This window comes from Chrysemys picta, chromosome 21 (genome assembly GCF_011386835.1).
Source record: "Chrysemys picta bellii isolate R12L10 chromosome 21, ASM1138683v2, whole genome shotgun sequence".
NCBI classification, from domain to species: domain Eukaryota; kingdom Metazoa; phylum Chordata; order Testudines; family Emydidae; genus Chrysemys; species Chrysemys picta.
The window spans coordinates 7,146,455-7,173,396 of NC_088811.1; the positions used below are offsets into that span (position 1 = coordinate 7,146,455).

The window sequence follows — 26,942 nt, forward strand, 5'->3', positions numbered from 1 at the left end:
ATGTCCTTCATTACGTTTTAATCACTGGGCATCTGACCTCCCCGCACTCAGAAAGGAGATGGCGATTTTTGACTTGGCTCCTTTATAAAAGGAGAAATTTAATCATCAAGCAGACTTGGCAAAGAACCAAGTAAAAAAATTACTTTAAAGGGGGAAAAAATCATCTTCATGTGACCATGATGATCGCAGGGAAATGATTCCCATTAAGCTAAGCGGTGCTCTCCGGGCAGGAAATGCTGACTACACAGAAACTGGGCACAAGATGAATGACAGCCAAGACAATTCATATGCACACGTATTTGACAAGAACACCAAACAATAATCTGCGTTTGTGGACGTACCTGACAGGCTCTTAGAGAACAGCTCTGGGTTTCCTAAGTGTATTTACAGTGGAGAGTACAAATATACTGAATCCACTAGACAGCTTGCTCAGAAGTGAGAACGGGGCCAGCTTTAGGCACACGAGAGAGATGCTCACCCCTCGGGCACATGGTCAGAGGGGGCACTAGAACAGTGCAAGAGCTGCAGGTCAAACAGGCACCAGGGAGTCCGGTTAAAGGGGTTCAAACACACACCTGAATGCAAGCCTACCACCTTCTTTAGTGACCCGGACGTCCATGAATCCAGATTGGACTGGTTTAGCAGAAATGCTAACTGCCCAAGAAGGGGAAAGTCTGTGCTTCTGCTTCCTTCAAGGCGATCTATAGACCCATATACTGCCCTTACCCGTTTCAGTGAAGGCTGCGCAGTGCACCTCAAGTGCTAAAACAGAGCCCTAGGTAGTATCTGCATGGATAAGGACTGCTCAGTCTCTTGTACCGTTTATTACAACGAGGTCTGTACAGGCTCCCTTCAACCACTTCCTGGGGCACTCAAAGAGCCTCCAAGTTTGAAAAACTGGAGTCTCCACTGGTACACTACATTTACAAGCTTCTTTTCTGTCTCCAAGGAAAGAGAAGCAGGTGACCGAATTTTTATGTTATTTTTAAGATGCAGTAAGTATCAGAGGGGTAGCCGTGTTAGTCTGAATCTGTAAAAAGCAACAGAGGGTCCTGTGGCACCTTTGAGACTAACAGAGGTACTGGGAGCATAAGCTTTCGTGGGTAAGAACCTCACTTCTTCAGATGCAGTAAGTCACTCAGTTTGCTCAGCCTAGATTTTTGTATCTCTTGATGGAGGAGATCAAAGGTCTAACTTCTAATGACCATCTCAACTTGTATACCCTGGCGCCAGGCAATAATGCTAGAGAGACTTCTGCCTGCTTTTACTGAACATGAGTTATTGCACTACAGGGACTGGGTTCTTACTTGTTGCTGTGCTGTCCCGTCCTGTGCAGAAATGCATTCAATGTCGCTCTTAGGTCTTCACTGATTTTCTCCTGCAAAGATACATTTCAGAGGAGGGTCAGTCACCTGGTGGTCAAGGATGGGCCACAACCTTTGCAAATACGAATGGTGATTTTTCTGTTATGGTAGTGCTTAGAGGCCCTGCAAGAAATCAGGGCCCCTTATGCTAGGCACTGTACACATACAGTGAGTGCCTGCCCTGAAGAGCTTACAGTCTACCTATTCAAGACCGAGTGGGAAGGGAAAAACACAGATGTGAAGTGACTTGCTCAAGGTTACCAAGCAGACCAGTGGCAAAGCCAGGAATAGAACCCAAGTCTCCTGGCTCCCAATACAGTGCTCTAGCCACTGGACCATGCTGCCTTTGGCTGAATAATATGTCAAAGGGAAGCTTTCACTTTCTATCTAGGTACTTGAAAGGAAGGAAATAAAAAGCTACAATGAGAAAAGGATTCCCTTGCATATGTATTAATATGATTTCTCCAGGGCTGGATGTGAAAACTCTTTAAACAGATCACTTGGATTCTGAGTGCTGGGCCTAGGGGCAAGATGAGATCTGCCTTCAACGCACAGCACGGGGAATTGTTCTTAAACAGGCAAAAAGGAATGTGTGGCTTTTTTTGGCGCAGCTTTGTTAGTGCTATGGAAAACAACTCGGCTCTGACAAGAGTCCAAGTCAGCCACTTGCTAGGGTAAAACACACCCGCAGGGGCACAGCAGTGAAATGTGGGACCATGTTTCCGCTGCCTCCTGTCATTTTAATTCCTCATTTTCTCTCCTACCACCCAGCCACCTGCAAGCTGTCCAACACACAGCTCACGCTACCCACCTCCCACTGCTCGATGGAGGAAGGAACAAATTCCCAAGTCAATCTTGAGCAATGTTTGCCCCACACAGCTGCAAGAGGGTAATTTCTCCTCTCCAAGTCTCTTAATGATGTAAGCAGTAGGGCACCTGCCAATTTTAATCATTTTTGCCTGTCGAGGCTAACTAGTCGGGTTAATCGAGAAAGCTGCTGGCTGAGTGACCGACCCCTGCCACACACAGATGGTGGTTGCAGGGAAAAGCACTTACTGTTGCCCTCTTCCGTAGGAATGCATCTGCTTCATCTACAAACAGCAAGAGGCTGTGAAGGGAAAAAAACAAAACAAGTAGAGACACAGGGAGACAGATACAGCAAGGGAAGAAGGCAAATGATCTAGAGCACCCTAACTGGCTTAGGGCTCCTCTTTCCCCAGACCTAATCATCAGAGGTGTCTAAGCTGAAGCTCCACCAGTGTATATGGGGAGGGGCTGTTGGCGGGGTCCCCTAGCTTTAGAATTTGTCCCCCATTGCTCAGAAATAGCCTGAATTGGAGAACTTTCAGGGCACATTGCAAAGCTTATCTTTTTCTCTCCAGATGTTTGAAAACAGGAGGGTGTGGGGAACAGCTGGTGGGGGTTCGAGTCGCATGGTTTAGTGGGAGTGGATAATCCTAAATTGTAAAGCTGCACTTGAGTGATGTTCAAGTAATTAAGTAGGGCAGGTGCTCTTTTAGCATCTGTACACTAAGTAAATGCACAGCTCAGGGCACCAGGCAGAAACCCAAGAACACAGCAGGCCCCGGTGACAGTATATTCCATATAAAAATTCCATGGCTACGGCTGCTATTTTACCAATGTGACTTTCGGGTCACAGCCACGGAATAAAAATTTCCCCCACTAACTAGTGGTATTTTCCCCATCCCCCTTCTTTATTAATTTTTTTGAACATACAGATGGAAATAATGGTTTTATTATTTATTCATTCCTCCAGGTAAAGCCAATGAATAATTCAGAAAAATAAATGCCTTGGTAACCCAAGATTTCTGGTCCCCGCAGGAGACGCAGGATAAAGAGAGGAGGCCAATGTATTATGTTCTCATCTATCCAACACAACCGATATTGCTTCCTTTCAAGTGATCCAAGTGCCTTTTTGGAAAAAAACAAAACAAAACCTTTTACCCAACTCCAGCTTCCCCGGAAATCGTCTCAGCTGCTCTTTCCCACCAGAACAGTTTCTTAAGAGTTGCCTCTGCCCCTGTTTCCAAATACTGGCAGCTTAGCGGAGGCAACAGCTAAACTACAACTCTGAAAGGCAACGCATGTCACCTGATGGAAGCTGTTTAAAAGCTTGTGAGAGCTGCTCCAAGAACATGCATGGATACATCTCCGGAACCTTTCCATTTACTATTTCTGGGGTGCAGCCTTGAGATAGATCAAGTGTGCAAGTTCAAATTCCAGACCAACTAGTGCTGTGAAATGTGGTGTTCTGACAGGGAGTCTAGAGGTGGAAACCTCATCTCTCCTCTCCCCTTGACACCCCCGCCCCCTTTCCAGAACAGTAGCTGCCTACTGACAGTAGGAAAAATGATCCAAACCTACAGAAAGCAGCCTGAGGTTCCTCCAGCCCTCTCTCAGATGGCCAATTTTCCAGTACACTGTATGCAGTGGAATAACCTGACATCTATGCCAGTCTATTTTCTTAAAAACTGTCTGCCTTCTGCCTTCCAGCTCCTCAAAATGGAGGCTGCAAACTCTTCCAAAGGAAGTTTATTTTGCAAGCTTTAAATAGCAACTTTTAGGGGCAAATTAAAACATTTTGGTGATGAACGCACCAGAGTATCAATATGGACACTGCAAGAGAATGTCTGTCTGAACCAATAACAGGGCACATAAATCACCCATTAGCCCTCTCCATACATCCTGCAAAGTAGCATAGGAGCAAAACGAGATGGCTCCCAGCCCTCTATTAGATTTTAATATGCCTGGGAGGGGACAAGGGTGCACATAGAAGAGTGGTATCAGCTTCATGCTGTCCTGCAGCTCGCATGAAGCAATTCACATCACCACAAATAGCTTAGCTAGGTCCTCTCTCAAGACTCAAGAGGGGGGATTTAGTCTGAATGAAAGAACCACTCCAGAGTGTTTGTTTTAAAGGGGTCTTGAAAAGGCAGAGAGTGTTTGTGCTTTGCTTCTTGATGAATGTCAATGTGTTTGAATGGATTGTTACAAACATCGAGAATAGAATACCCTGGTTTTGCTGGAAGCTCATTGGAGAACTAACCAGACAAGCAGGAGGATCATGACACCACAACAGCCTGAAACCTGAGCAACAGGAAAGGGGGGGAGGGGCATTAGACAGGCTCTTTAAAACCTGGTCATGTCTCAATTTTTGTTAACATTTAATTCCAACCACTGACGCACTTAGGAGAAAAGCTCTCCGGGCTTTACCACTCCCACCTCTTCAACTGGGAAATGAGAGAGCTGCCATTCCAGTTCTCCGTTCCTCTATGAAAACATGCAGATAGGACCAGGGGAGGCAAGCGCTGACAACCCTGAGAAGTCTCAGGTAAAGAGTAAGCAGAACATTCTTTTTCCATGAGTGGGGGGCCAGGAGGGGAAGAACTTTTTCAGCCCTTTATACATCATTAAGCAGCCGAAGAGGGCACCCCATTGCAGGTCAGTATGAAAAGGTATGATAGGGGATGGCTAACGTAACACCTGTTCCATTACAGTTCTGCCCGGAAGCATCTGTGGGTACATCTCCAGGGCAATCACAGGGTGTGACTGCAGCTCAAGTAGACGTATCTGAGCTAGCTTTAATCTAAACAGCTCAGGTCCTGGAGCAGCACGGTCCTGGGCAGGCTTGTACAGTGCTCACTGAAGCTCCTGCTGCCTCAGCTTTACTGGCCTAGGATCCAAGCTAGCTAGATTAAAGCTTGCTCGGGTACGTCCATTCAAGCTGCCATCACACCTTGTGACTGAAGTACAGACATACCCTATGATTCACAAATGCCTGGTCATTACGTGCTCCCATTCCACCAGGTCCCCCATCCAAGGTAAAGGATCTATGCAAAGCTCAGATGCCAGAGGAACTTCTACTTACCCTCTCTTACTTGTGTTAGCCCAGTCAAAGACTTTGTGCATGGCAGTAACTCCTTCCCGCCCCATGGGGGCGACATCGCCACCTGTCATGATGGCATAATCCATGCCTGAATGCATGGCTAATTTCTGGAAAATAAAGAGGGAAGAGAAAAGAGGGTGTGAGTGGTGATTAAGATGTTCTCATTCACTATTCAAGAGCACAGAGCAATGAGGTGGCAAGAGGGTGTTAAATTACTGACATTCTATGGCTTGGGATATGTCAGAGCCTCTCCACCTCATTTGCCCATCTGTAAAATCCTCAGAATACCGCCCCCTCACCTGGTTGAGAGTATTAATGCTTGCGAATTACTGTGCTGATGAAAAATGAAAGTACAAGTTGTATTAAAACCACGCTCTCAAATCACAGAGGGGCACATTAGCGTATTTTAAGGTGAAGGAAGACTGGATAATCTTGCAGGCAGACTCAGGACATCCAGATTCACAAATTTTAAGGCACAGAAAGGACCACTATAATCCTATAGTCTGACCTCCTTCACAGTACAGGCCAGAGAATTTCACCCAGTGATTTCTGCATCAAGTCCATAATTTTTGCTTGAGCTGGAGCACATATCTTAGAAAGACATCTCGTCTTGAGTTAAAGACCGAGTGATGTGGGCTGTTCCAATGGTTATTACCCCTGCCTGTTAAAAATTTACACTAATTGTAGCCTGAATGTATCTAGCTTCAGATTCCAATCCAGGTTTCATGTTATGCCTTTGTCTGCTAGATTAGAGACATAAAAAATTCTTCTCATTTAAGTATTTACACATCTTGATCAAGTCATTTCTCTCTCTTGGAGAAACTACATAGATTGAGCTTCTTCTGTTTCTCAGTTGTAAAGCAGATTTTCCAGAATTCAAATAATTCTCGTAGCTCTTCTGAACCCTTTCCAATTTGACATCCATGTTTTTTAAAAACAGGACACCAGACTCCCTCCCCTTGGGCAACTCATTTAACCTTTCTGAGCCTCAGTTTCCCACCTTCTGATTACACTCTGTATCCCTTTCTCTGCATTGTTTGTTTAGACTGTAAACTCTGCAGGGCACGGACTGTTTCTTGCCTGTCTGTGCAACAAGATGGGGCCCTAATCTCAACTAGGTCTTTTAGGGGTTAGAGTGATACAAACAAGAAGGGATGAAGCTCTGCATTTCTCTATTTGCTGATGGAGTTAAAAACCTGGATTGTTGTTGATTATTTAACTTCTCTAGCATTCAGCCTAAATTATGGAACTTTTCCTTCCCTTTTGGAGGCTGTTTTTAAAGCCTGACTCAAGTCCTTGATCTGGTGACTGCCAAGTGAAGGGTTTCATAAAGAAGCCTTTGGAGTGGGCCAGGGAATTTCACCCATAAACCCGAAAGTAAGAAAATCTGCTGTGCTTGTGCAGAATGCCAGCTGATCCATCAGGTGGGTTTGACAGGACGCAGAGACAATGTTTATGGAGCATGGCTTCATGCCAACTGGAGTTGCTCAGGACGCTGCGTCGTCGCAGGGTGGAATTATAGCACCAGAAGAACCTCCCTTCATCCCCCCAGCTTCAGAGCATAGACTTTAAAGCCAGAAGGGACCATCATGATCATCTAAGTCTGACCTCCTGCACATTACGGGCCACAGAACCTCACCCACCCACTCCTGACATAGACCCCTAACCTCTGGCTGTGTTCCTGAAGTCCTCAACTCATGATTTAAAGACAATGACATTAACTCCCAATTTAAACATCCCCCTCCACCTGACTACAGGATGCCAGTGGGGACTTAGCCTGCAACTGCCCGTGTCAGAGCCGTAGAGGGCTTGGTCGAGGGTTCCATCTGCCCCAACTCACAGGAACTTTGTCACAATAAACATTTTGCAGGAGGCGTAAGCATGAGCGACCGTCTGTTCCACACACACCTCTGGCCTCAGGTGAGTGTAGGAAAGAAGTAGACAGTAGAGAGCCTCTTCCTCCCCCGCGTCCCGCATCAGGAGGTGGTAGCCAGGAGCAGCTTGATGGAGCCCTGCCGCGGCCAGCAGGTTGGACTGAGAAAAGAACTCAAATCGCCAGTGCAGTCCTTGCCACCCAGTTCTGCCGAATCAGCTAAAGGGAAGTTGTCTGAAGGTCAAAGTGAACAAGCCAGTTTGTGCAGCCACAGCTACATACGCCATTAACATCTTCCCATCTCCAGTGAAACATGCTTAGCTGAACAGGACCAATTAATTGCTGGGCGGCAGGAGGCAGGGGAAAAAAAGCTTTGCTTTGTCCATTAAAATCACCCAGCTCCTGCTGCTAAATGTTAAAAGTGTTCTGAATCAGGCTGACAGTGCTGGGAGCTCAGAGCCACATCCCCGGTGTTCACATCCTGCCATCCGGCACAGCTACTTAACAGACTGTTGACCCATGGAGCCCTACACTGCAGGAGGCAGAAAACCCTGTCACGTTGCTCCATGCTGCCATCTTTTAGTGTTCACTGAAGACCGAGTCCATGTAGCTGCTTTGTTTTCTGTTAAAGCCTATCTGAATGCTAATGCTGTGGGACAAGTCGGTGGTTTTCAGCCTCTTTCCTGGTGGATCAGTAGCCACATCACAAAAGCCATCCATGCCACCACAACTGGCCAGTGATGAAATGGGCTATGGAAACAGAACTCCAGTGGCCACTAGAGGCCAGGATTGAAGGAGATCAATGAGGCAGTGTGGGCAAACAGCCACTGCTGCTGGTTGGGCTGTATCTGTCCTGTGCAGAGTGGACTTCCGTGTCCAGGGCTAATTAGCTCGCACTTTTCAAGGACAGCCATCTTAACTGACCAGTGCTTTCCACTCTTGTTGGGGAGAATAAGGTGACCAAAATTACAGGACACTGAAACTAGAAGACTCATTTAATACCTTAAGAATTGTATCCTAACAGGGAAAACACACACATTTCAGTATTCTAAAAATCACAAAATCTAGGTATGATTCCACACGGACACCAGACCTGCTTTGGAGAGCACGTTTCTACAACAGAAGGAGCAGCCCTGAGAGTTCAGTAGCCTGCAGAATCCTCTGACTTTCCTTATTTGGCCACCAGTTTTTTAAGTACTGGAAAGTCCAAGAGGGCACTGAATTCCCAGGGATGGTGTCCCCGAGTACAAGCGGGGCCCGACAGCACACCTTGCCATACACACCTGCTCAAAGAAAATATGCAGGAGGGCGTAATGGGGATGTGACCATCAAGATGGGGTGCAGACTTCTCTCCCCACCTCCCATTCATGGGAGCACAGACGCTTGGGATGGCAAGAGACCAACAAGAGCAGGACATATTTCCTTAGAATAAATCACAAGAAACTGATGCTTTCCTCCCATCAAATTGTTAAATAATGATGCCGGTAGCCTATGTCCCTTTACACTAGAGTCATGTTTGGTCTACACTTGTTCTTCTCAGAGGTCAAGTCAGCTGATCCATAATTAGACTTTACACCAATGATGTTCAGATGAATTCTAATAGCTAGTTTCCTATGGTACTGGCAGCATCTCATTTTGCTATTTAGGAAGGTTTACAAAGCCTGTGCTGCAGCTCCCCCACTCAGTAGCTATCCACCCGTATTTTAGTTGTAGCACGCCTGTGTAAGACCTGAGCGTCAGCTGTGCTCCACACCACCGCCTAAAGACCAAAGAATGAGTAAGTGCATGGGGTCTCTGCACCCAGGGGCTGGTGAATTCTGGCTGGCAGCAGGGTGTAGATTCAGTGCCATACAACATATTATGTGCCACCACCACTGTTATTCAAGAGAGACAGATGATCCAAACAGGAGTAATGGACTATCTGGTGGTGTAACAGGCTAATGAAAGCACAGCTCCAGCTGCGATAATGCTGCCTCTCCCTGCAACTAAATGTAATGCTTGTGAAAGGTGTTATCTCAGGAATCCTTGAAAGCTTATGTTTCTACAAACAGCCGTTCAGAAAGGGTGGAGACAGTTCAAGCCATAACATCTCCTCTTTTCCATCGATATGTCAACTCCAAACCTGAGGGCTAGCCTCGAGAGGCAAGATGCTAATTCAGTCTCCATGACCCATACAATGCTTTTCACAACATGGATGCTCTTAACACAGGAATAAGTCAATGAAAAAAGGTGGCAAATTCAAGACTGAAAAGGAATGACTTTTCCACACCACTACTGGCCTGTGGAACTCATTGCCACAAGAGATCACTGAGCCCAAGAGTACAGCAGGATTCAGGAAGGACTGAATGTTTATATGGATAAGAATATCCTGAATTAGAATACATTAAAAAAAAAAGTTTGGAAGGTATCTAAACTTCCCTGCATCGGGTCATAAGCCAACAGCTATCGGGGTTGGGCGAAAGTTTTTTCTGGGGCTTCGAGAGCAAAAGTGAAATCCATTATTTCTGTGTGAAAGTTGTGTGCTGTTTGTCAGAGTCAAATCCACACTAAATCAGAGGGAAGCACACAGAACAATTCCTACTTATCCAGCCCTCCTGCTCCCTCCCCCTATGAGTTAATAAGCAACAGGATAGCCCCTGCTTATGAGTCAAATATGATTAACAGAGGTGGAAATACCAGGGCTGGCGTTGGCATTTCACAAGTCATGTCTGCCAAGTGGCGCACACAGGCTGTTTCATGCCATCAGCCAATCCAGAGGGAACAGTTTCTCTCTCTAGGCTGAACACTAGAATTCAAGCCACTGGACTGGCTAGCCTGGAGCACAGAGCACAGCGCTATAAGTAGATGCCCCTTCTTCCTCACTCAGCGCCCCGGAACCCCACTACTCACACACAAACGTCAGGGCTCAGCAAAGCTACAGCAGTTGCTTGCAGCCCAGAGAGGTCTAGTTATAACACTGTAGGGTATTCTTTGAAAATCCACAACAGCTGGGCCATCAGGATCTTGGCAGGGCCTTACCTTGGCAAAGAGAGTCTTCCCAGTACCAGGCGGGCCGTACATAAGGATATTCCTGTACAAACTTTTGTTGTTTCTTGTATTTCGTGTTGCTATGGCAATGTCTCTCACCCGCTCCTCCAGCTTGGGCTGCAAGAGGAGAAAAAGTAAAGTAAAGTTTGGGAAACAGACAACATATCCGATACCCAGAGCTGGTCTCTGCATCACACACTGGTATAGGCAGATGGCTGTCAGTACTGTCTGCAGAGAGCAGGGTTGGAGACTCAGGTCTGATGAGTTCTTAGCCTGAATTGCTGCAGCTTATTGGCTTGGACTTGAGTAGTTCCTCCCCCTGCTTCAGGATTTATTGTATTTCAAGTTATAATTCCTTCAAATTCAAGCCACAACGAGCAAAGCTTTAGCTAAGAAGAATAATTTTTGGGACCGATAATGGATATGAACATTTCAGAATCTACCCTACTACGGATGCTCTAGGAGCTTATTTTCCATGAATTACCTACAAGAAGGGACGCGAGGGGGAAGGTATGTAACAAGCCAAGTTAGAAGCAAAACTATTGGTAGTAATAAATCTTCCATGTAAGTGGGAGTGAATGAATTTCTTATACATATTCTTACATTCTGAGAAATACAGAGGCAGATATTCCTACAGACACTTTTGTTTTGTGGTAACAGTCTCGAAAAAAAGCCCTTTAATTCACCTGATATTAAGAAATTAAATTCAGAAACAAATGTGCAAAATCAGTCCTGATGAGTGGATTGATAGCCATTCAGATGGTGTTCAAAGTCAAAGGCATATGTTCCTTGGTTCTCTGGCCTAACTGTGGATGTCAGAGCAGTAACAGTTCACAGATTAGAGACGACATGTAGAATTTGGCTAGACTATATTGCCACATTAACATGCTGACTAAGGAGAAAAATTACGCCGACTTAAGACTTCCAACTGCTCTGTTCAGAGGGATCAAAGTTTAGCAGGGTGTTTAATGTGTTCCATGCTGAACATGGAAGCTTATTACACTCTGGGTGCCCCAAGAGTGCTACATTTCCATATTACTGAACTGTAACAGAATTTAAAATGAAAGCAAGGAGAGAACCTTTGATATTTAGACACCAAGATCCTGGCCGGTTTGAGATAGCAAAAGCCGGTACTCACGCTGAGAACAACTCCTTCAAGAGCATCTTGAGCCTTGCTGGTAAGACGCTTGCCAATCTGAGAAGGAGAAATTCATTAAAAACCAAACACATTATGCAAATATGAGCACTAAGTGTGGGGTTCTCGACATCACACTGCCAGTCCCCTAGAGCAGGACTAGCACAAGCTGTGTCCCAGCTAACAGCGAACCAAAGGAAAGAAGGCATTTACCTTGATGGGATGCTTGAGTGCCTCCAGCACAGTAATGCGCGAGGTCTCTCTCACCAGGGAGGGCTTGCCCAGACGAGCTTCTATGTACCGTCCTGCAACCCCAGTAGCGTTCTTGGCCGTGTAAATCCCCACTGCCAGCAGGGTCAGACCTGCCACCTGGAGAAGAGGGGAAGATTCTGATCAACTTCCTTTGCAAGGCAATGCTAGAATGACAAACTGGAGTCTTTCCTATTGGCTGGGGACACTCAAGGCTGTATGGAGGGCTTGTCCACCTGCATCCTGGTGGAAGGGTGTTAAAGCACAGATCTATGCATCTCACACTGTAAACGGAACGGTGTTATAATGGAGGTAGATGCAAAATAATCTGTTTTGTTTCCGACTTGGTTAATCAAAATTTTGACAAATGAAACGGAAAATTAAATGCATCCTCAAGCTGCATTAGTTGCTAATTCTGTTTATCTTTGTGTATTCTATGAATGGTAGAGTAATGATCGGATTCATATTTACGTGCTAGTGTACAGAAAGTAAAGCGCACCTCTAATAACTACCAGTATGTGATTGCTCTGTATTAAGAAGGGATTTTTCAGTGGTCCCTCCTTTGAATTAATGGACAGGGCATCCTTGACCATCACAAAATCACCAATTAATAATCTATGTCAAATCTGGCCCCATATGTAGGTTTAACTGAAAAACAAGCAGCCACAAAACCTGAAAACCAACAGAACTGTTTCCATAAAAGTGTGCATGGATGTTCTCTTAGCTCACCGGTAAGGTTTGCACGTACAGCAACAGTGTTAGAAACTCACTGTAAACAGAAAAGAAACAGACCTGTCTCTCTCCATTGCCCAACCTAAGAGTGCACTGGGCTGCAAGCTCTTCAGGCTAGGGTACGGGTGCCCTTCATTTGTTCCATGAAGCATCTAACACATTTTGAAAATGTTACAGCCCCAGTTTCAATAATTTAGAATGTTACTTGCAACACAAGAGGATTTTAAATCTGAGCAAGTTCCTTTAAATACTTTAGAAGGATTTCCATAGATGAGAAACTCTGAGCACAGCTGTGAAATCAGAGTAAATCCAAGAATGACCGAGGCTCCAACTGGCAGTAACCTCCCTTGACCAAAGGGGCAGTCGAGGCCAGCTTCAAAGCTTGGCTCTTTCACAGAGTGCTTCCTACCGATGGTGGAAAATTTGGTTAAAGGAAACAAAACGAGGTTAAAGATGAATGAATCTTTGCTAGTGGCAGGAGGGCAGCTTGGTCAGCTGGAAAAATAATCCTGGATTTGTGTTATTCCTAACAGAGCTCTCAGGAAAGGAAGGGGCTTTCATATTGCAGCACTGTATCCTACGGAGGCCATGGCCCATCGGCACACCGTACTCTGCTGTCGGTCTTTGACTGGCACTGCTTTGATGGCAGTTGGAGAGCTGTATGGTACAGGACAGCTCCCAGAAGCTCAGACTGAGCTTCCCAAAAGGCACATTAGAGATCAGGCTCCCCGTTTTCAAGTTAAGAAAAATCCAATGTAAGGAAACAAAGGGGAAAAGCCCAAGTGCCCCATACCTCCTCGGCTATTTAGCAGCCCCTCAGCTACGCATGGGTCAACACCAGGCTGTTCCCTCATGTGGACAGGATTACCCAGAGCGGTTGACAGGAGAAAAACCCTGTCAGTGAAGGGAGCAGATATGGCTTGAAATCGCACCAGAAGCAGGTAAGCATGGAACTGCCAAATTCAATGTCACTTTACCACAGCCACAAGTCTGAATCATTGCATGCTGAACTAAGCGAAGGTACAGCTGCAGACTAGGGTTGCCGGGTTAGATCGTGCACCTCTCCCTCATGGCCCCTGTAAAATAATTTTGGGATAGTCACAAAAATCCTTTCCCTTCTTCCATTCCCTTCCTTTCAAAGGTTGAGGGGTTGGGGCATCTCCTTTATCCTTAGATGCAGAGGTACTCTGCTTCTGCATTCAAGCTGCCAGAGTCAAGAGCTGATTATTGGCCTGCTCTGAGTTTGCTATACAAATCTTTAACCCCAGTCTTTACAACGACCAGCAAACTACTGTGCCAAAGCCACACAGCCCTGAGTGATAGAACCCCGAAGGCTCTGCATTTTACCTTTAATCCCAATCCCCTTGGCAACAGTCCAGGGAGGCACGAGGGGGCAAACAGGATGGAGAAGTGGTGCCTGCTTCACCCTCCCCATCTCTGCCAACCAATCCCTCTTCCAACCAACTTGGTTTTATTTGCTCTAAATGAAACCAGCTTTAATTAGGATGAACTGCCCCCACCAGGAAAGCTGCCAGGAAGAAAGCTTCACTCAGTAAGGTGTGTTACCCATAGGCCGTTTAAACACCATCAGCAGCTGCTTTGACAAGCAGCCTGAAAATAAACTTCCTTCAACAGCCATTTTAGTGTCCAGCTGAACTCTTAAAACCAATAATTACCACATGAATTGAGTGCAGAGAAAACCCCACTAGTTACTGTGCAGCAAAACGCTTTGAACATGAAAAACGACAATTCCAAACGCCACAGGTGCCAATGTGGCACAAAGGGGGAGAGAGAGGGGGTCAGGGTTGTGCTGCAGAAAGCTAGTCCTATTTCTAGATTTTAAAGTCTCCTTAAATTACTCACTTATGGACCAATTTGGGGAAAGTGTCACAGCCCCATGGTGTTCCTGGAGCATTACTGCATGAGGGAACAATGATCTTCCAGCCAACAGAATCCTTAGCTGTTTTAACGAACTATGGTTCCGAGTGTCCTGTATGAGTCTCCTTAAAATGGCCTGACTTTCAGGAAACGCTGAGCATACAGGTTGAAAATCTGGCCCCTTTCAAGTGCGTCAAGTTGGGCACCCAAAATTAAAGCAACTTCTGAAAATCTTGACCCATATACACAAATCACTTCACCCACCACTGAAATGCAGTAACCCTGGGGTGGAACCATATATCAGTGCATAGCAACATGAAACAAAAGTCTAGGAGGGGAGTAGTGTATCCAACCAACACTGCACAGGAATTTCGGGAAGGCAGAAATATCCACCACCATATAACCACAAGACTAATAATTCATCTGCGCTCCTATAATTTCAGGGCTGAACCTTTTCAAACCAAACCTGGTTAAACGAGTATTTCCCTTAGGGGAAGCTTGGCTCCCAGCACTCTAGAGTATGGCAGCATTACTATACCGTGGGGTGAGTTATTTTTAAGTCTCCTCTGGACAAGAATGCAACTGTGTGCTGTGCTGGTGCCCCCCAGAAACTACTTCTTGGGATGAAGAGGCTATGACAAATGTCTGAATTCTGCTTGCTACTGAGGGCTAAGGGCAGCTGTTTTCAGATGAACATACACAAGCAATTCATCACCCGTCAAAATGAGGTCAGAGCTAGCACAAAATATGACGGGAGATACCAACAATTCAGGAAAAAGGGGTGCAAGGAAAAAAGGCAAAAAAAAGACTGCTCTTTTCAAGCTTCCTTGTCAGCAGGACCAGACTCCTCATCTCTATAGTGCACATAAATCTGGTAGGTGCTAAAGTTCCTAGCTCACGCCAGCTAGAACTTTTACACTAACTGGACTGTAAATGCCATGTAAGTAAAGAGCAACTTGAGGGTTTACAAGCAATGGTGGCTCAGAGCCCTTTTGGTATCACTTTACTAATCAGACGATTAATGACCTCTGGACAGACAGGCCAATACAGAGGCGTTATAAAAACAAAGGGACAGAGTTAATCAGAGAGACGGTAAAAATGATGTCCTGACGTGGACAGGTGTGTTGCGTGCAGCATCTTTTTGGAGAAAACCATAAAATTTTGTTTGGAGACTGCTGAGGTAGATAAAGTGAGTGCCACTGAGGAGGAGAGGAGGAAACTCATCTTGCCCTGTTGTTCTTGTTTTGGCCCAATGACCAGAGAACTTTTTAAGCCCAAAACATAAGCATTGTGATCAGGGCTTGGGATCTGTGCTCCGGCTCCGCTCCAGCTCCAGGCAAAAACCTGCAGCTCCACTGCTCCAGAGCTGCTCCGCGCTCCAGCTCTGGGCTCCACTCCAAAGTCCTGATTGTGATTACCTGATTATATTGATTCATTCAATGACAGCTCTTTAGATTTTCACCAGCTATGATTCACTCTAGTCCTATCACACTTAACATAGTCGAGCTCCCAGTACTAAACGGCAAGACACACTCATCTACTGGTATTACTGTTCAGTAGCACGGACCTACAACCACATTACCATGCAGTGCTGCATATCAGTGAGCTGCGATTAAGTTTGCCACTAGAGCTGTTCAGTCTAATGACCCTTATAAACATAAACCATTAGAAACACACTACAGAAAACCATGCACACTGAAGTAGTATTAGCATAGCATTCTGTACAGAATACCGCAACATTTTTAGGAAGGGCTAATACATACATGAAGAGGGCTGAAAACCCAACCCAGTACCACCTTGATTATCCAAACGCAATAGTGTGTGTGGGGAGGAGGAATCAAATTACCTGGGACAGCTCAGATAATCAAGACCATTTCCATTGTGATTAACGACATTGGAAACTCTTGGTATTACAGGGTTTACCTACAACTCTAACACTGCTCTTATTTCAAAAAGGACAGGAAGCTCTAAACATTATTCCTAGCTGACTTTAAGTGCCTGTTCACTTTTTCATACCAAAGACTGTAAATGAATAATATATGGAGCCCTGCTATACTCCATTTATCTTTGGCATCTAAGATTTCTGGGGAAATGCATCCAAAATGAACATGTTCGACCTGCTAGGGGGATTCACAGCAGCACTGTCTCTCTTGTGGCTCAGGGGCTTCTGCCCATTATAGTCTGGTCAGGGCATTTTTCAGGAGTACAGGGAAACGGGGATGGCTGGCCTGAGTGTGCTTCACTCAGAAGCATTACATCCAGAGAAACTTTGGTTCAGGCTCCAGTACAGTGCCTCTGAGCTCTGTTTAACCAGCATCTGTAGGCTACCCTCATTCCCTCTGCAACAGTCAGTTTAGATCAAAGAACCTTTCCCTTAGTTCTAGGCAGAAGACACATACCACTGTCTGTAAATATGGGGTGTGCGCTATCTACACTGAAAAGCTCAGGGATCTTGCAGCTCAACTCATAGGATCTGCCAGGATACCATTTCAAAGACAGTAGAAGAAAGTTTACAGCTGTGGTTCATCAGAAAGTCTCCTCTTACAGCCCTAATGTAACTGAAATTACAATTTTCAGTAGTGTTCTCTGCATCAGATTCCTATCAGCCTCACCAGCCCAGTTTGCTTAGGGCCTGATTCAAATTAGCTGCCTATTCTTTCTGGGAGACCCACTCGTTGACTTCAGTGGTAGTTTGGTTGAAATAAGAAAGGCTGAGGTGAGGTTGAGACTGAATAGAATGTAGTTCTACATTCAACCTACACAGCCCCTTACTAGAACGGGGCTGTTACAGCACCTACAGTGCAGAAGGTAGCGGTGACGGGGGAAGAACTGTCCATGGTCATGAATGTGGAGAAAAGTTAAAATTCTGCTTTTGCAGGCTACTCCCATATTTAATATTAAGCATCTGATTTAAAAGAACAGGCTTGGTAGAAGTAAGCATGAAAATAGGAGGGGGAATTTTTTGCATGGTAACAGTTCAAATACATCAACTCCCAGCTTCCCTGAAAAGAACATGAAATAAGCAAATGTGATCAGCTGAAGCAGTGCATGGAATTAGAGAATGTGTCATCATAATGCATCACGGATACAACCATTTCAGAGTGCACAGCATCAGAACACGGATGTGTTACAACTAGGCATGAGTAGATGGGGCTGAAGATACAGGTGGCCCTGGGACTCCTAAGTGTCAGTACGGGGGAACTGCAACAGAGGTGGGCTGTGAGCTGCATTTTAAAAAGGACCTAGTGAGTGGAAGACTAGCAGGGAACGGATACGATGGCAGCAAAGGCTCAGCCTCCAGCTGCAATCAGGGATTGGCAGAGACTACACCTGGCTGGAGGTGGGGGAAGCACAGCAGACAGAAAACAGCCACTCAGAACCCAAGACTAGCTTCAAAACTGAAACCACCTTGGAAGTTATAATCACCATGTTAAAAACCACAGTTCTCAGAAAACACAGGGCACAAAATATCCCCACCAATAAGCAAGTGAAGCAGAAAGACCCGAGACTTTCCCTCGGGTTACAGCTGGTGTCCAGTTCAACAATGCTGAGGTTAACTTGTACACTAGTTGCCTGTCAGACAGAGTAAGGCCAGCTGCCTTTCAGACCACACGAAGGGCATTCTGGTAAGTTGCTAAGAATAATGCTTCCAAGTGGGACAGATTAGAACAGCAAGACTTCAAACAAGACTACAATGTGTATGGGCATGTCTCCTTGCCCCCAGAGATGTAAAGCACTTGATGGCTTCCAAAACCCTTTATTTAGGCAACGTTGTTTGGCATTCCTTGTCATGTAAGCCCCAACAGTTGCTCTGCCCCCAAGGTCCATTTGCCATGACATGTGCAGGATCTTCTCCACTGAAAATCATATTCACTGTTAATTACAGCAAGTGGAAATTCTGCCACAATGCACACGGACTCTTCAGGCTGCCAAGGCTGTGCCTTGAACAGGATCGTTCCAAGGTGTATAAAGGTTGCCAATTTAAGAGTTAACGTTAAAGATTAACTAAGAACTCTCCACCAGATTATTACGACTTGACACTCAGATTACCTTTCGGGCCTCAAAGCCCTCTGCAAAGATGGCTACTGTCCCGCTTTCATGGCGCTAGACCTTAAATTTGCAGACGACGCAAAATTACTCAAGACAGTTAAGTCCAAAGCTGACGACGAAGAGTTACAAAAGGACCTCACAAAACTGGGTGACAGGGCAACAAAATAGCAGATGAAATTCAGGGCTGATAAGTGCAAAGTAATGCATATTGGAAAACAATCAAAACAAAAATGATTTAGGGCTATGGAGCAGCTTCCGTATGAGAAGCGATTACAAAGACTTGGATTGTTTAGCTTAGAAAAGAGATGACTAAGGGGGCGGGGGATAGGATAGTGACCTATAAAATCATGAATGATGTGGAGAAAGTGAATAAGGAAGCGTTATTTACCCCTTCACATAACACACAAACCAGGAGTCACACAATAAAACAAACATAAGGAAGTACTTCTTCACACAATGCACAATCAACCATGGAACTTGTTGCCAGGGGATGTTGTGAAGGCCAAAAGTATAATTGGGTTCAAAAAAGAATTAAATACATTCATGAAGGATAGGTCCATCGATGGCTATTAGGCACAATGGTTAGGGATGCAACTCTATGCTCTGGGTGTCCCATAACCTCTGACTGCCAGAAGCTGGGATTGGATGACAGGGGATGGATCACTCAATAAATTTCTCTGTTCATTCCCTCTGAACCATCTGGCACTGGCCACTACTGGAAAACTAGATACTGGGCTAGATGGAACATTGGTCTGACCCAGTATGGCCATTCTGATGTTCTTAAAAGGTTACTGCTTTGGAGTTTGGAAAGAAAGATGTTTGGAGAATAGGCAGGAGGAAAAGGCCAGTTCTGCAAAACACACCAGAAAAACTTAACAAGCTCTGTGCTCCAGAACCCAACAGCACAATTAGTTTACAGAATAATTAGCTTAATGTTTAACTTACAGCCAGATGCTGGTGATTCAAACCAAAGCAGCTCCAGCTAGAGAGGGGAAAAAAGCAGGATGCAGCAATTGCTTTTAGAGCCAGCAAACACACTACTTTTCTCAAAGTGAATGACAAGGTCAAACCAAGGGCTCAAGGGCAAATAGAATATGAACACCATTTAATTTTACTCACTTTAAGTGTGCGTAACAGGCCTGGAGGGCTCAAAATAACCTCAGATTCATAAAATAGCGGGAGGACCTCAGCATTCAATTTATCTCAATTTACAGCTGTGTTGGAAGGAATCCACAAGGGAAGGCAAGAAACCCGTTGCCTTTTCCAGCAACCCCTCTGTAAAGAGGCTCTACCCACAACCAATATCTAGACCACTACACGTGACCTCAGGCACAGATCTTCTCCTTTGACACATGGCAATTATTATTAGTGCATCACACAACTCGGTTAAGTCACTATTATAGGCTGCAAAAATGAAAATAAGACCTGCCAGAGAGATATCAGACTTGAATTTCACTATTGCACCCCTGCAATATAAGATATACACCACCAGAGCTTTGGGATGGACAGATAAAATAAAAAACCCAAACCCAGAGAAATCTCAAACCATTATTCCAGGCTCCCACATTCCCACTCAATAAATCCAACCACTCCAATTCTATTCAGGTTCTTATAATGTCACTATCATCATGGTATCCAAATGCCTCACAAAGGCCTGAGTAAGTGACAACCCAAAAACAAACAAACAGTCTTGCTCTCTTGGACCTGCAGGGAAAGTGAATTCCAGAACAGAGATCCCTGACAATATCCTGCACCAATCAGCTGAGTAGAACCATTGGGATTGCACATAAGGAGGGGCAGGGAGCCAGTAGGCCTCAGAACACAGGGCTAGGGCAGGGAAACCCTGAGATACAAGATAGGCTGATTCTCTCGCCCAACCCACCCCGACTCCCCAAATCCTGCTACCATAGATTTCCAAGTGGCAGAAAATACAGGTGTGAGTGCTTGAGAGGAAATAAACAGTTTAGCTTAAAACGCCAAGTTCACAACGCAAGAGCTTGTTATTTTGCACAAAGGCTGCAATAAAGCAGAGGTTTCTGGATCAGGAATTTGTAAGCTGAAAGCACCAGACAGCAAGTTTTAAAGTGATCTGAAGGCTCCAGATGCTCCAGGTGCAGCCTACATTCTACAAAAGGATTCACTCAAAGCATGTCTCGCTTTCACTGGGGTGGCCGTACAATGTGTCCTTTGTACCAGCCCACGCAGGAGCCTCTGTGTATAAAACGGGAGGGAGGAACAGACGGTGGAAATGGCTTTCAAGCAAGGTGTCCATTTTATCAAGCTGGGCTACTAAAAATATCTTCTCAAAATTACAAACCAGGACGTGTTGCTCAGTTTGTAACATTCTGAAGAGGAAACTTCATGGCAACAGGAACAGGCTGCCCTGCATTCTTGCTGTGTAAGTGGCACTGTGCAGTTTTAAGCCACAATTTACTCCAGCAAATGCAATGGGACTTCAAGCGCTTGACAGGCTTGCGGCTCTGTGGTGGAAAGGAAAATATGGTCTCAAAAAAGCTTCTGTAAAAATTCATTCAAGAGGTTGTAACAAATTTTAAGTAGGAATTTCTTCAACAGGTGACTCCACCGATTTTGTTTCAAGGTCAACTTTAGCCTGAGCAAAATCCTTAACATGAATAAACATACACAGGACTATATAGGAGCTTGGGGGGGGGGGGGGGGACTGAGGGGGCTCTGAACAGAAGAGTCTCGGGGCTTGAGTCCTTCCAGACTCCTCCACCAGTTCCCACATAAATAGAAAGTGTCCCCTATACATATCACCCGATGGCTTTGTGCTAAAGACGTGCTATTAATGCTACTGTATGCTGCCGCCAGGACTTCCAGGGAGAAAGTAAAAATGGTTGAGCATCATTCTGCATAACTGTACAGGACGAAAAGCAGGGCTTCCTGACCCAGCCTTGACACTGCATTTATTAAAGGGACAGCAACACAGCAGTAAGATGGGAAGCTTACAGATGCCGTTATTATAACGGAAACAAGAAAATCTTCAGAGATGGTTAAGCCTTGGCTCGCTTCCAGGCTTCAGGACTGAGCACATCCCCATGGGGTCCTCTACAGCAACCTCTCTGGACAGTTTAAGAGTGGCACCAATGAGAGCCCCACCCAGTCGTCTTCAGCTGGAGGAATGGTGGCAGACACACGAGATCTTGACAGCAAGCAGGGGGAATAAGGAGTGTAAGGGAAGCAGGACATCAGAGCTCAGGGGGAGAATGAAGAATGGCTTGCAGCGGCCTTAAAAAACTGTAGCATAAAATAGCAAATTAAAATCAGCTTTCGTGCTGCATCTCCTGTTATTCCCAGAAATGCTGAGAGTCCCTAGAGGGCAGAGCTTACTCCCTCAGAGAGAAACTAGAAGGGAGGCAGTGTCTTCATCAAGCCTCCTACCTGCTCCGGAGCTAGGCAGGAAAGTGGGTTACCAATGTCTTTTCAGTTCATTATGGAAGTAGGTCAGTGACTCGACTCACTCCATGTGGCCACTGGGTACTTTGAGAATTCACTAACCCAGCAAACTTGCACTTTGGAGCAGGGGGAAGGAATGTAGAGCCCTTGAGTCTGGAACTCAGTGTTCCAGAGGCAGAGTTCAATGACCATTAGGGTATGTCAGAGAGCACATAGAGATCATGGAAAATACCACACTACCGCTCCACCATGACCTAAAACAGGGGGTCTCGACCTTTTTCTTTCTGAGCCCCCTCCAACATGCCCCCTCCAAAACTCCTGTGCCACAATAACTGGTTTTCTGCATATAAAAGCCAGGACCAGTTAGGGGTTAGCAAGCAGGGCAACTGCCTGGGGCCCCATGCCACAGGGTCCCCCACAAAGCTACATTGCTCAGGCTTTGGCTTCAGCCCCGGGTGGTGGGGCTCAGGGTCCCAGACTTCAGCTCCATGCGGTGGGGCTTCAGCCTTCTTCCCTGGGCCCCAAGGAGTCTAATGCTGGCCCTGCTTGGCGGCCCCCCTGAAACCTGCTTGCAGACCCTTGGGGGCCCTAGTTGAGCACCACTGATCTAAAACACTCCCCTCACCACTGACTAAAATCAAGAAAACCCTTCTGGTCTCACACCACAGCCCTCCTTGCAGAAGATAAGGATATTCGCAGAAGATGGCCTGAAACCTGGGCAGCTGCCGAGATACCAAACAAAAATCTCATTGACAACCCAACTATGCAAGTGTCGGGCTTCTCCTCCCCACGGCGCGTATGGACAGCTCTAAACCGTATCTGCACCCGACGTGGAGGATGCGCATACTTACTCCATAGATGGAAAATGAGGAAATCGCCGAACTGTGACTGTGGCGTGGTGCCAACTGTCAGACACATCACGGATGACTGCCCCATCCATGCTCACCCTGGAGGTGTCATGGACAGTCACATGGCTACCCCCTCTGCTCTGGGCTGGAGAAGAGACCTTAAGATGCAGCTGCGGTCATGCCGTTGCTTTCACAGTTCCACTCTCGCCATAGGAAAGAAGGAGGGTATGTCTACACTGCACTTGAAGGTGTGACCATAGCACGGACAGGCATACCCAGGCTAACTTCCATCTAGCTAGCACTGGTAACGATAGCAGTGTAGCCATGGCAGCATGGGCTTCAACACGGGTCAGCAACCCAAGTACGTACCCAGGATCCCAGCTGACTTGGGAAGCTGGGAATGAGCGACAGGGGACGGATCACTTGATTACCTGTTCTGTTCATTCCCTCTGGGGCACCTGGCACTGATGGAAGACAGGATACTGGGGTAGATGGACCTTTGGTCTGATCCAGTAGGGCCATTCTTGTGTTGTACACTGGTTGCCCATACCGCCCCATCTACACTGCTATCGTTACCTGTACTAGCTAGATAAAGAGGGGCAAAGTAGATGAGAGTGGAGGCGTGATGGGCTGGGTAAGGACGAATGTTTGATGGACAGCAGTCCTATCTAACTGGTGAGTGAACATAAAACTGTGCCTAAAGCAGAACACCAGTATAGTTTATAAATCAGTATCTCTTATAAATATGTCTCACATTTTGAAAACAAAACAAAACAAAACACAGGTAGGTAAACATACAACAGCAAGTTTCCAGCCAAACCTAATACGGCCTCAGTAGCTGAACCTCAGATACGGCATCTTGCTGGTGCTGGTATCTTGCAGATCTTAGCAATGCAAAGCAATATGCATTAGACAAGATGTTGGGTAAGGCAAAAGCTGCAAGTGTCCAATGTGAGCTTTTCACAACGCATTAAAACACACAAATCAGGTTTAAAGCAGCGTTTGGGTAAGTTAGAGCCAAAATCCTACGAGTAAAGGGTTTTTGTTATTGTCCTTTAATATTAAACTGTGCCCACAATTTTTAAAGATTTCAGTGAAAAACTATTTCTGGATTTAACCACTCCCCTGGATGGTGTTGTAACCCCACGCGTGACAACTTGGTGCTAGTGCAGGAGACCCAGAGAGACACTGACCGCTCTCATCTTGCACTGCAAACTGAGTAAAATGCGAAGAGTAAAACAGAACGAATGGCTGATGATTAATTCAGCTTCTAAAATTATTTCTGCTTGGATAAAATAATTGTCACCACAGCAAAGGACACCTTACAAGATTGTTAGTCTGAAAGGGTCCTTTTAATGCTAATGCCAACAAACTCGGAAAAGGAACTCTGCTAAATGCTTCAGGACTGATCCAAACCCCACTGAAGTAAATAGGAATCTTTCCATCAATTTCAAGGGTCTTTGGACCAGCTCCTCGCAGCTTTTGTTTTGAAGTTGCAGAAGCTGCAAGCTCATTTAGTGAAGTTACTATATGTATTAGGCATGCTGCAATATCTAGGCATAACAGAAAAAGTAAGGAACATTACCATTAACTTGGGATTTATTTTATGTGTAAATTACTTCTGCATGGGAGGCATAAGGGTAATATTCATAGGAAAACAGCTCCACCTAGTCATTTATTTGAGCAGACACACTGAGGACTTAGTCTCTGTGTCCTTGGGAACTTTAGCATGCAGATTCCTTACACAATAAGCTGCACAATGCAGCTTTCATGCATGCAACACCAAAGGCTCAATCCTGCTTTCTGGTGCACTGCGTACATCAGCACTGATCTTGAAAGTTCAGCTACTGTGTAAATCGCAGATGACTTTCCAAGATAAGCAGCAGCAATGTATGTCATACAACAAGGCAGGAATGAACCCAATCTGCTTCGTAAAATTCCTTTGCAGAAACATACAGCTTCTTAAACATTTCTCTGCAGATTTTCAGCCCAGGGTCTAACGAGGGTGTCTGCGGTGCCATACAGAGTTAGACAGAAATACACCAATACAAAGAAAACTGCTGAGATGACCAGAGCATCATGCAAGTCCTTATTCAACACGACTCGAGTGCTAGATCAACCAAAGCCTCAAGTGTTCCTTGGATTTTTAAAATTAAAATTAAATGTTTAAAGTGAAAGAGTCATTTGATTTAAAGCACAAACCTCTGAAACGGTTAAATCCAAAGGCAAAGATTTAAAGAAAAAAGTTCGCCCCCTGGCTGAGAGTTCATTAACAATTTTAAACCTAGTGCTTTTCTCCTTCCAACAGCCAAATAATGAAGTCTCTGCAATTAGACTGCACTATAATGGAAGCCGTGACACTTCAGCATTGTTCTACCAACAGCACTGCTGTCATAAAGCTACTTCTGAGTAAACATTACTGCATTTCGGTGGTTCTCGACCATTGTCAGTAATGCCACCTAGTGGTACAAATACATAACTAAGCCTATGTACTGTAGGAACTGAAGTAACACGTTCAATAGCCACTCTGCTGCCAGCAGACTCGAGCGGGAAAATAAAAAACAAATGTCTCTTTTGTTAAGTGTATCTGATTCGCCTTTTGCAAATCAAAGCGGGTATTTGCAGCCTAACATCAGAACTTTCTTCTGCCCCAGTGATCTGTTCAAGATGAGAGCAACATGTTCACATACAATCAAGTCACTGTAACCACGAAACACTGATTATCCAAATCTGTTCAGAAAGCCACCAAAACCTGGTTGCACACTTCACCGTGTAAATTCTATCCTCAAGCTCTTGCTCAGAGCCTGGATTGCTAGATACCAAATGTACACATAAGGTACAAGAATGCAAACAGGTGGACGCCCTAGTAGTCTCACTAATCTCTAAGAGAGCGGAGTTTTTACTGATTTCCTTTTGTGCCTGCATGGTGCATGTACTGCATGATAGTTCAGAGTCTTGCTGGATATACAGCTTGGTTTAATAGAAGAGTTTGTTTTTCAGAACCAAAAATACATTGTGATGGAAAAACCAAAAAACCCTCAATTGTAAAAGCCAAGGCTTCCCATAGTATTCTCCAGTGAGTGTTAGACTCGTACCCAACTGCGTCTGTGGGTCCTGATCCAAAGACTAACATACGTTTTTGGATTAGACCACTATTCAGTTTCCCACTGCACCTGGTTTTATAAAACCAACAGGCAGAGGTGAGAAGCAGGCAGTAGGGCAGTGCAAAAATTAGTATGTATTTTTTCGTAAGAGGAGGTTGGTAGCAAAAATAATGGAGCCACGATAAGGAGGAGAAGAGAGGAAGATTAGCCGTTAGCAGGTGTTTAACAGCATAATTTGTATTTGTACTGTACAATGCACAGAAAAGAAACCCTTCCTAAGAAACTGCTTAATTGCCCGGAAAGCTTCTCATGACTCTCATCCACAGCTCAAATGGCAAGACCCAGTGCGCCTCTAGTGATCAATGCTTGGCATATATATGCTGACTACCCCTCCAAAGTGCTGTATGAACCTCAATGAAGGGGAAGAAAATGAAGGAAAAGTTTAGGGTGAATCAGAATGATTCTGAACACAGATCTTGTTGGAAGAGGAGCAGTTTCCCAAGGGAAGAGGAGGAAGCCCTGTCATTCAAGTCACTGACAACCAGAAAAGGGCAGTTTTTCCCTCTGTCATCTTAGTTTTCCAGGCTAGACCCCGGCCTATATTTTGAACATTAAAAAACAAGCCAAAAAACCCTTTGGGATCTTTGTTGTCCAGCCTAGAGTAAAGAGGGCATAAGCTTAACTTGATCCCCCTATTTGCAGCTACACCTTAATGCATTCAAGATACTCTTTCCATCCCACCTTGAAGAGTCACTTCCAATTTTATTACAGGGCCACTGACAAGACACCAAGACAGGCTGTTCTCTTTCCCAAAGATGAGAACAGAACAGGAAGAATGCATTGGAGTTCTTAATCAACACTATTAAATGAACTGCAATGTTCTACCAAACAAAAGGGGAGTAAAATAAGTAGAGATATCTGTGATTCCATTGCAAGAGAATAAAGTGAGGGTTGCGTTTTTACTGAAAGATGGAACTGTCCGTGTCTACTACTGATGAAAAAGCTAACAAAAAAGGTGTCAAGTATCAGGGGGTAGCCCTGTAGTCTGTAACTACAAAAACAACAAGGAATCTGGTGGCACCTTAAAGACTAACAGTCCTCTCCTGGAATTGACACCTCCTCATCCATTATTGGGAGTGGACTACATCCACCCTGATTGAATTGGCCCTGTCAACACTGGTTCTCCACTTGCGAAGTAACTCCCTGCTCTCCATGTCAGTATATAATGCCTGCATCTGTAACTTTCACTCTATGCATCCGAAGAAGTGAGGTTTTTACCCACGAAAGCTTATGCCCAAATAAATCTGTTAGTCTTTAAGGTCCCACCAGACTCCTTGTTGTTTTTCTAACAAAAAAGG

The 26,942-nt window shown here is 45.2% G+C and overlaps 1 protein-coding gene across 1 annotated transcript in view; it reads right to left on the reverse strand.

Annotated features, from left to right (window-relative positions):
• Positions 1 to 26,942, reverse strand: part of LOC101947677 (ATPase family AAA domain-containing protein 3-like) — a 59,605-nt gene that overhangs the window by 24,653 nt on the left and 8,010 nt on the right. Inside the window, exons 8-13 of the mRNA XM_008167289.4 lie at positions 11,520 to 11,675; positions 11,310 to 11,366; positions 10,163 to 10,288; positions 5,254 to 5,378; positions 2,421 to 2,472; positions 1,308 to 1,378 (exon numbers count right to left, since the gene is read on the reverse strand). Coding sequence (XP_008165511.2) covers positions 1,308 to 1,378; positions 2,421 to 2,472; positions 5,254 to 5,378; positions 10,163 to 10,288; positions 11,310 to 11,366; positions 11,520 to 11,675 — 587 coding nt within the window. The remainder of the gene's footprint in view (positions 1 to 1,307; positions 1,379 to 2,420; positions 2,473 to 5,253; positions 5,379 to 10,162; positions 10,289 to 11,309; positions 11,367 to 11,519; positions 11,676 to 26,942) is intronic.